This window comes from Eumetopias jubatus, unplaced genomic scaffold (assembly GCF_037043125.1).
Source record: "Eumetopias jubatus isolate StellerSeaLion01/CBP00866 unplaced genomic scaffold, mEumJub1_p1.0 scaffold_11, whole genome shotgun sequence".
In the NCBI taxonomy this organism is placed as follows: Eukaryota; Metazoa; Chordata; class Mammalia; order Carnivora; family Otariidae; genus Eumetopias; species Eumetopias jubatus.
This window is the reverse complement of record NW_028274817.1, coordinates 43027319-43036754: the sequence shown is the minus strand read 5'-3', so window position 1 is coordinate 43036754 and position 9436 is coordinate 43027319. Positions and strand designations below refer to the sequence as shown.

The window sequence follows — 9436 nt, the reverse complement described above, 5'->3', positions numbered from 1 at the left end:
TTGGGAGCTCTTGGCTCCTGCTTAAAGAGACAGCATCAGGATCAACACAGTCCCTTGGATGGACATGGATCTGGATAAGATTAACAATGGGTCCTTTGGGAATCTTTGTCAGATTCGTGAAAACTATTGGTCAGAAGGGCTTGAAGTTCTAGCACAGATTGATTAGACTCATTTTGGAAGTTTGCGGATAAATCTAACCAACACCTTTGCTTACATTTTGCTCACAGGACTTGGTCATATACATTTTAACACTAAGTTATAGGTAGCTTTGGTCTTTGATTCACAGACACAAGTTTGTTCTCCCTAGCAAGACTGAAAGGTCATTGAAGAAAGGGCCTGGGCTTTATAATTCCCTTTTGTTTCTTATAGTGCCCAGCGTACTTCAAATATGCTTAATAATTGTACTGAATCCACATCAAAAGAAATGAAAGGAAAACACTGGGAAGGGTCATTATTTTTCTCTATGACCTCTCATCAAAGTCAGGCAGTTTAATCCAATTGAGTTGCACTGGGTAATATTATTATTATTGTAGTTCTTTTATGCCAACTCTACCATGTGACAATCTGTACTTAGCCTGGAAACATGAACATGACTCTTAAGAGAGCCAAAGGGCTCCAGAATCCCTCACAGCCTTCCTGAATCAAACCAGTACCCTTTTAACCATGAAGGGTGCTGAAATGTAGAGCTTGTGGCTTTAGGCTATTGTTCACACATTCCCAAAGACATTTCTTGGGCTGTGAAAAATCAAAGTGAACACCATGGACCTTTCTCAGAATGTTTTGATTGTCAACTACTTTGATGAAGACACATTTTTTTTTTGCATGTTCTGAGTTTTTTCCAATTGAAATCTAAAAGTTGATTTTTTGCTTGGTCAGACTGACTGAGATTCTTCACTTCTGCTGAACTTAGATGTCCCCAGAACAAGATTTCATCTGTGACGAGATGGACATGTAATGTGTATGTTGATATCATTGAACTATAGAACTCCAGAGTGATTTATCTGGGGCCATTTATTTCCAACTCCATGTTAAAGACTCGTTAAAACCTATTTCTTTCTTGTCCTTTGCTTTGAGTGGCAGTGCAGCAGAAGAGGGGTACTAAGTTATTTGAGGTCTAAGAAAATAGAGGAAAAATGTATGTAAAAAGAAAGCATTTTGGTGGATGATCCAGAGTTGCTCCCAAGACTTAGCCCTTTATCACCCAGTAAGGACACTACATCTGACACTCTCTGGTTATTTGGATGATGATCAAGGGATCAGGTACACCAAGAGGATTTTTCCTTATCTTTATAACCCTGGAGGGGGCATCAGCTAAAACTTAGAGTGGAATTCCCTGTTTGGCTAGCAAGAGTTCAAGTTCCTTCATCCCTGATCACACCTGAGCCATTTAGCTCTTCCCAGGGTGAAAAAGCTGGGGTGAGTGAGTGGCACAGGACGGTAACTTGCTAGGGTTGATGGCTGTCCTTACTCTGGGCTAAATAAACAGTTCTGCCATTGTTCCCTGGGTCTGACCCCCTCCCCACCCCCAGGCCTGCAGGCCCCTGCAGAATACCAATGAGGCTCCTGGGATCTCAGGGAAAAACAAGGCTTCTTTGTCCAGGGGAGCTATGGAGGGCTCTGTCCAAGCCCTGACCCTGTGCTGGGGAGAGAGGGAACAGAGAGGTCACTGACCTTCTCCTCCCCCCACCCTCAGGCTTCAGAGACCTTTACTAGAAGAGTCTAAGAGTTTGGGGGTGGGGAAGAGTTGGATAGACAGTAGGAAAATGGCAGCACTATTTATTTCCAAGCTCTTTTTCTTAACTTACAGCATGCATTTAGTATCTTAACCTGTTGAGAAAGAGGAAGATCAATTTCTGGAATGTTTCCTGAGAACAATGATCAATTTGAACTGCTGTGTTTTTCTTTCTGGTATATACATGCATGCAGACATGCATGTATACACACACACACGCACACACACATGCACACACACCACACACAGCTCTGATGAAGCACTGTTACCAAGCACTATTGCAAAGTTCATACTAAGTAAACTCTGCCTCCACTACAGCACAGCTACAAATTGATTGCTTCTCATAGAGGCCAAATTTTCTGACAGTAGTTCTTCAGTTCTTGGAAAAGGATGAAAATTCAGTTCTGCTGCAAATATTAGCTACTTAGTCTGCTTGCCTTGGGCTTCTGAGCCTCATCTTTGGTGTCACATACCAGAATCTTTGAGGACCAAGGAAGGCTTATTATTTTAGGGGATGATGGATAATAGAACTCACTCATTCTGTGGCTCTGAGAACAGAGACAAATGCTTCTACCTCAACTTTCTCATCATAGAGATAATCTGGTCCTTCAAAATCTGTTCACATTGCATCAGCCATGCAGATCAACAGATGTTTAATCACACAGGGCTAAAAAGAAACTACTAGTATTAAGAGGGTCAGGCAAAGGACTCCCCTAGTCCTTGCTACTGTGGCATAGACAAGTGAGCTTTGGATATAAAATTCAAACCTAGAAATTAGTACAATTTGCTTTCTTTTTATAAGGAGTTCCAACATATTTTTCCAAAAACAGCTTCTCAGCACATCAGCTGTATATGTGTATATAATTCATATATACATATGATATATATAAAATATTTCATATATCATATCTATATATATTATATGATATATGAATAGATGTATAAAATCAGCACGCACACACACACACACACACACACACACACACACACCCCACACACATATATGCTTTATATATTTGGGATCTGGCCAAGTGGCCCGAGGGAGCCACCGTTTCCTCATCTAGTCTGCCATCTACTTGACATTTGTTAAGTTTTGCTCCATGTGGCACTTACAGCATGGGACTAGTACTTGGGGCACAGCAGTTCTTAGAGCCTATGACTTCTTGTGTGCCTTTCCTGTTTCTCAGCAACACTGGCATGGGGCCTAGGGTGACAGGTCTCGGTATCTCAGGGACTCTTAGCACTTTGAGACACCTGTTTCCAGGCTCTGGTGTGTTTTCGTCATGCCAGAAAGAGGTTTCATGCTTTGCTGACTTTGTATAGAGTCTTTTTGTAGCTGTTTTGACAGGACTCCTGTGTAAACCTGAGGGTGCAGACATTGGCCAAGCTGCAATATAGGGGGACAAATCAGCCGGGCAAAGTGTTCAAAAATCATTAAGCTTGCATTTTTATTACTGTGAATAATAGTCATCCTCCCATTACTGTCTCCTGCTCTCTGCCAGTTTCCTCCTTCCCTTTGGACTGCTTTCCACATAATATTCTAGATGAAAAAGAAGCAAGCATTCCATGCGACAAATACACCCAATGTTCAGGAATATCCAGAAGCATGCAATTTCCAAAGTTTCCCCCACCTGGAATGCTCTCCAAAGCTCAAATCCTGTCTGACAATACCAACATCTCTGGCCTGCACCCATCCATTGTGGAACTTTTGTTGCATTTACCTTCTGTAACCACTTACTTGGCTGCCTGGAATTGTTATTTGAAAATATTAGGTCTACTTAGCTCCTTCTTCCTCAGTAAACAGAAGACTCCTATATGGCAAAGTCTATGTCTTTTATGTTTTCACAACCCACATAACACCTGGCACAATGCTGGGCATATAGTAAGTACTCCATAAGAGTTGATAAATGACTGAAACAAACAAATCAGAATAAGAAAGGAGAGGATGCTCCCATAATCTCCCTAGCTTGCTACTTTGATGACAGATTATTTTAAAAACCCATACATTCTGGGAATTAAAATTAAGGACTTATTTTCAAGAATGGAACAAAGTGAAGGTTTTTGGGTCAATCTCACATTCCAGAAGCCTAAAGTTGGAGACTCTTGTGCTTTTGGACTCTGGCGTGACTACTCCAACTGTGCATGTGAGTGCAGGGCTTGACTGGTCTGGCAGAGAGGTATGAGTGGCATAAGCTACTTATGGAACATCCCTGACTTTTTCCCTCCTTCCTCTCAGGCTTGTTAGAGTGCTGTGCAAGATGTCTCGTAGGGGCCCCTTTTGCTTCCCTGGTGGCCACTGGATTATGTTTCTTTGGGGTGGCACTGTTCTGTGGCTGTGGACATGAAGCACTCACTGGCACAGAAAAGCTCATTGAGACCTATTTCTCCAAAAACTACCAGGACTATGAGTATCTCATCAATGTGTAAGTACCTGTTATCCTACACAAACCCCTCTCTTTTTCCCCTCTCTCCCTGGAGACATATAGAACTCATTAGTTCCTTAGTGATTAGTAGGGGGTTTAATGTAGAGCCAGACAGGATTCCCGAGTCTTCCCTCTGTTTGCAGATTTCACCTTTGCCCCACCTGAGGTCCTGAATGAGGGGGAAATGCCAAATTCAGAAAGGGGAGTTCTGTCTGCCTGCCAGCCCACTTCTCACCCCCCACTGCACTTGCTTTGTCCCACGTGCTCTAACTTCTGCCCATAAGGTTAACATTGACTGAGTTGGAGCCTCTGCAGTGACAGGTATGGAGAACTCAGGGAAGGCACAATGACTGGACAGACTGGGGCTGCTGCTCTTGGTTTGACATACCGTTTGAGTCTGCTCAGGCTCCGTACTAAGACTTTCCTGTTCCTAGCACGGTAGGCCCCTATTCCTTAATCCCTCTTCCTCCTAGTCTAGCTCCTCTCTGCTTTCTCCTCTGAGGAAACATCTCTGAAGTGTCAGGCCAAGGAGAATAGAGCCCCAGTTCTTCAGGTCACAGGGTAAGCAAGGGGTGGAGGAACCTAGTGATTCCTCTAAAAAATCCCTAGCCTTGTTTAGGTGCTCACTCAAGTGTCCACCTTACTTACACAGGAAGGGAACTGGGTCCTCAGTTAATAAGTTTTCCTGATATCTTTTGTTTATCTGTTCATGCAGGATCCATGCCTTCCAGTATGTCATCTATGGAACTGCCTCTTTCTTCTTCCTTTATGGGGCCCTCCTGCTGGCTGAGGGCTTCTACACCACCGGTGCAGTCAGGCAGATCTTTGGCGACTACAAGACCACCATCTGCGGCAAGGGCCTGAGCGCAACGGTAACAGGGGGCCAGAAGGGGAGGGGTTCCAGAGGCCAACATCAAGCTCATTCTTTGGAGCGGGTGTGTCATTGTTTGGGAAAATGGCTAGGACATCCCGACAAGGTGATCATCCTCAGGATTTTGTGGCAATAACAAGGGGTGGGGGATAATTGGGCGTGAGTCTGTGGCCTCATCCCCACCGAAGGCTGGGTCCTCTCTAGGGGCCTTGCTTTTGAGTGAGGAAGTGATGGCTACAGCCGAACGAGAAGGTCAGGAAGAACGTGGTGCCTAGCTGGCTTAGCCTCACCTTTCAAAAATTCCCTAGAAAATTTCATCTCAAAAAAAAAAAAAAAGCATGAGTTTTGTGGATACTTCATAAAATCGGACCATTTCTAAGCCATCTGTTGGTATTCCTTTACTTTCCTCTTAGCAGGGACCACAATAAAATAAGATTTGACCACCTAAGAACCTAAATACTACTCATGGGATTGAGACGCAGGTACCTGATCTGAGAGGGAGGGTGGATCATGGAAATTAAATAATTCCACTCCAAGGTGGAATTCCCAATATTCTGGGATTCTACACTGTTGGAGGTCCCAGGGGAAATACATGGATATACATATTTAATGCTTCATCTTTGCTGAGGGTTATCCGTGCTTCTAGTGAGGCACACATTGGTTTTCAGTCTCTAGAGTTAAGTAAGATCTTTTGGGGGGTTGAATATCTGTAGGTTATGGTGATACATTTTGTGGCCAGCAGTTGGCTTAGAAAGGTTTTTGGATCTGAAATTTAAACCTCCTATTGGCTTTGCTCAATGACTAGGGATGAAAAGTCTTATGACGAGGAATATTTTCTAAGCTCAGCCTAAGGCGAGAAATGGCACGACTTTCTTTCAAGATCTGCTTTGATTTCTTTACACCTTATCTGCCCAAAAAATCTCCTGAAGCCTCTCTAACCCAGGGATCCTCCTCACTCCAACCCCCACCCATTCCACCCACCCTCCATCACACTTGGGGCCAGTTCTCTAGTAGATACTGCCAACGACATTTGGCAGAGGTGCCCTGTTTACTAATTTCATTTGGTGGAGATCCCTGGAATCTGGTTTCCTATCTGGCACATGCCACTCCAGGATCTCCCAGTTTGTGCTTCAATGTCTGCAGGCCGATGCTGATTTCTAACCACCCCATGTCAATTGTTTTAGTTTGTGGGCATCACCTATGCCCTGACCGTTGTGTGGCTCCTGGTGTTTGCCTGCTCTGCTGTGCCTGTGTACATTTACTTCAACACCTGGACCACCTGCCAGTCTATTGCCTTCCCCAGCAAGACTTCTGCCAGTATAGGCAGTCTCTGTGCTGATGCCAGAATGTATGGTGAGTTAGGGTATTGGTGCCTTGGCTCTCTTACCCCCTATGAAAGCACTATGTATTTGGTTCTTTACTTGGGTTGACAAGGGTGGTGATTATAGGGAAAAATGTTATGGATGCCTGGATCTTAGTTTGTTTTTCCCTCCCCACTGAAATTGGAAAGATTTCTTCCCTTGGAAGGGAACTTCTCTTGGAAGTGGTAGGAGTTTTCTTGGCTGGTAACACTGCTCTAGCCTGGTCGAGAAGCAGTACATTTCAATAACAAACACAAGATTACACAACTGTTCAGTACCACCTTCTATTTTTTTTTTTTTTTGCAAATCTTTACAAAAGAGGATCCTGATTGTTAGTGGGATTCAACTTTTCAGCCAGCATGATTAAAGATGTAAGAAGGGCTCTGAAAGAAAATCTCCGTGGAGCCCCACAACTCCATGAAGCTCACCCTGGTTGACTTGTGTGTCTTACCCAGGTGTTCTCCCATGGAATGCTTTCCCTGGCAAGGTGTGTGGTTCCAACCTTCTTTCCATCTGCAAAACAGCTGAGGTGAGTGGGCCATTTGAGTTCTTTCACAATGGAATGGCTTGTACCATACAAATTTCTACCCATGGACTTCAATTTTAAAAGCCATAGTTTTTGTTTTGTTTTGTTTGTTTTTTTTTGCTGGATTTTGAGCATAGATGCTAAAACTTCTATTTCCCCTAGAGCTGCATAGAAAGACTTCCATTCCAAGACTTCCTTCCTTAAAGGAGAAATTTGTAGTTTTAGGTAAAGATAGAGATTAATGAAAAATCCCCCAAGTGAAAAAAAATTATTTAAAAGAATAAAAACCTTATCAAGAAAATGATTTCTGCATAGAGACATACTCATAGGTTTTGCAAAAACACTTTCAGTTTGGAACCCCTCCATCTCTAATGAGAAGTAAATACAAAAAGTACATTTGAAAGAGGAAAACACTGTGTTGGCAATGGATATCGTCTACAAATGAGGCAGGGGAATAAAAGTAAATCCTGAAGAAGAAGGCAGTAGCTTTAAACGTTCAAAACTTTAAACCATGACTTTAAATTTGGGGATCCTGGGTACAACTGTAGGGAACCAGTTGATTAAAATATTTTATGAGTGTTTTATGAATACTTTGTGTTCTGAGTGCTATGGGGCTAGGTGCTGTGATGTACATTAAAGAACAGGAGGCCTACACTCAGGGAAGTGAGTTTAGTTATAGATGCAGAATTAACACACAAGAAGCTGCATGCATGATCTACAGCAGAGCATATTTTTGCAGCTGCAAGAAACTCTCCTCCCTTTTGCATTTTCTTGCAGTTCCAAATGACCTTCCATCTCTTTATTGCTGCATTTGTGGGGGCTGCTGCCACACTGGTTTCCCTGGTGAGTTGTCTGAATGTGATCCTGGCAAATAAATAGTCCTGGGATAGCTTGGGTACAGCTATGCTGAAAGGCAAAAAGATAGATTGCTAACCTTGTGATGCTGGAGAGAAGCAAGCGCCTGGGAAGAGACAACAAAGTGTAGACTGTGAACTTCTACTTTGGGTTGGCAAGGTAGAGAGACTTCAGAAATTAGACAGGAACAGGAATAGTGGTGTGGGGAAAGAGAAGGTAAGAGATTAATAGTCAGAAATGATAATATTTAACATTTACAGAGCATGTAATAGTGCCAAGAGCTTTGCAGTCAAAATTGCAATTGATTCTCAACACATGCTGGTCAGATGAGTGACAAGAACAAGGAAACATTACTGAACATGATTTTCCAAAGCTTGGAATTCTATATGCTGTCAATACAAATCCACCTTGGGCACTCTCCAAGGGATTTACTTACTCTTCTGAAAACCCTGGGAGGACCTTCTGACATTATTAGAACTGTGCTGTGCTGCTCATCGTGGCTGTGTGTTGGTAGCAAGCAGCCTGTGACTCCAGGTCACTCGGACATGTGGTTGGGATGATGGCAGAGCCCAATGCGCTGTTCACTTTTCTGAGGAAAACCGAGTGCCAGGACTTAGGATAGGTATGGAATAAACCCTCGTCGAGTTGATTTTCTGGGCCTGAGCCATTAGAAGGAAATGTCTCAGAGAGTACTTCTAGTCAGGCAGGTAAGGTGAGAGCCTGGGACATGGAGCTTTTTACAGATCAGGGGTTTTTCCTTTATTTAACTGATTTTATTTCTACCCTTCCTCATTCACTAAAGCTTTGGAGGAGGGAGAACTTCCTTTTCTACTCTCACTCATATTTTCTCTTCTCTTCCTACAGCTCACCTTCATGATTGCTGCCACTTACAACTTTGCCGTCCTTAAACTCATGGGCCGAGGCACCAAGTTCTGATCTCCTGTAGAAATTTCCCTTTCTCTAATAGCAAGGCTCTAACCACACAGCCTACAGTGCTGCGTCTCCCATGTTAACTCTTTGCCTTTGCCACTGACTGGCCCTCTTCTTACTTGACGAGTGTAACAAGAAAGGAGAGTCTTGTGGTGATTAATGTCTCTCTGTGGACTCTCCCCTCTTATGTACCTCTTTTAGTCATTTTGCTTCACAGCTGGTTCCTGTTAGAAATGGGAAATTCTTCAGATGGTGACTCCCCAACTGCAAGTCACAAAGGAATGGAGGCTCTAATTCAATTTTCAAGCATCTCCTGAGGACCAGGAAGTGTTTTCTCTTCAAAGGGCACTTCCACTGATGGAAACAAAGTGGAAAGAAAGATGCTCAGGTAGAGAGAAGGGATGTACCTGGTCCCCTTGACATCTATTGGGGCCAAATATATTCTCCTTGATGTACAAAACAGAGAACCCACTCCTGTCTCCCTCTTACCACAGAAGATAGAAGAAAAAAAGAATGCCAACAAAACAATAACAGCATTTGTCCAAATCTACCTATTGCAGCTGGGAGAAGGGGGTCAAAGCAAGGATCTTTCACCCATAGAAAGAGAGCACTGACCCTGATGGCAATGGACTATTTAAGCCCTAACTCAGCCAATCTTACTTATAGCATAAGGGAGCGTAATGTCTGTGTAAACCAAGTGGGCACCTGGCTTTACACCTTATTAGAGAAAAGAAGCAG

The 9436-nt window shown here is 43.3% G+C and overlaps 1 protein-coding gene across 1 annotated transcript; it reads left to right on the top strand.

Moving 5' to 3' along the window:
- Positions 1 to 3773: 3773 nt before the first annotated feature.
- Positions 3774 to 8704, top strand: PLP1 (proteolipid protein 1). Its single transcript, XM_088028546.1, has 7 exons — positions 3774 to 3876; positions 3969 to 4155; positions 4871 to 5027; positions 6211 to 6379; positions 6843 to 6916; positions 7691 to 7756; positions 8633 to 8704. The coding sequence occupies exons 1-7, from the start codon at positions 3774 to 3776 to the stop codon at positions 8702 to 8704; spliced, it is 828 nt and encodes a 275-aa protein (XP_087884672.1).
- Positions 8705 to 9436: the final 732 nt, after the last annotated feature.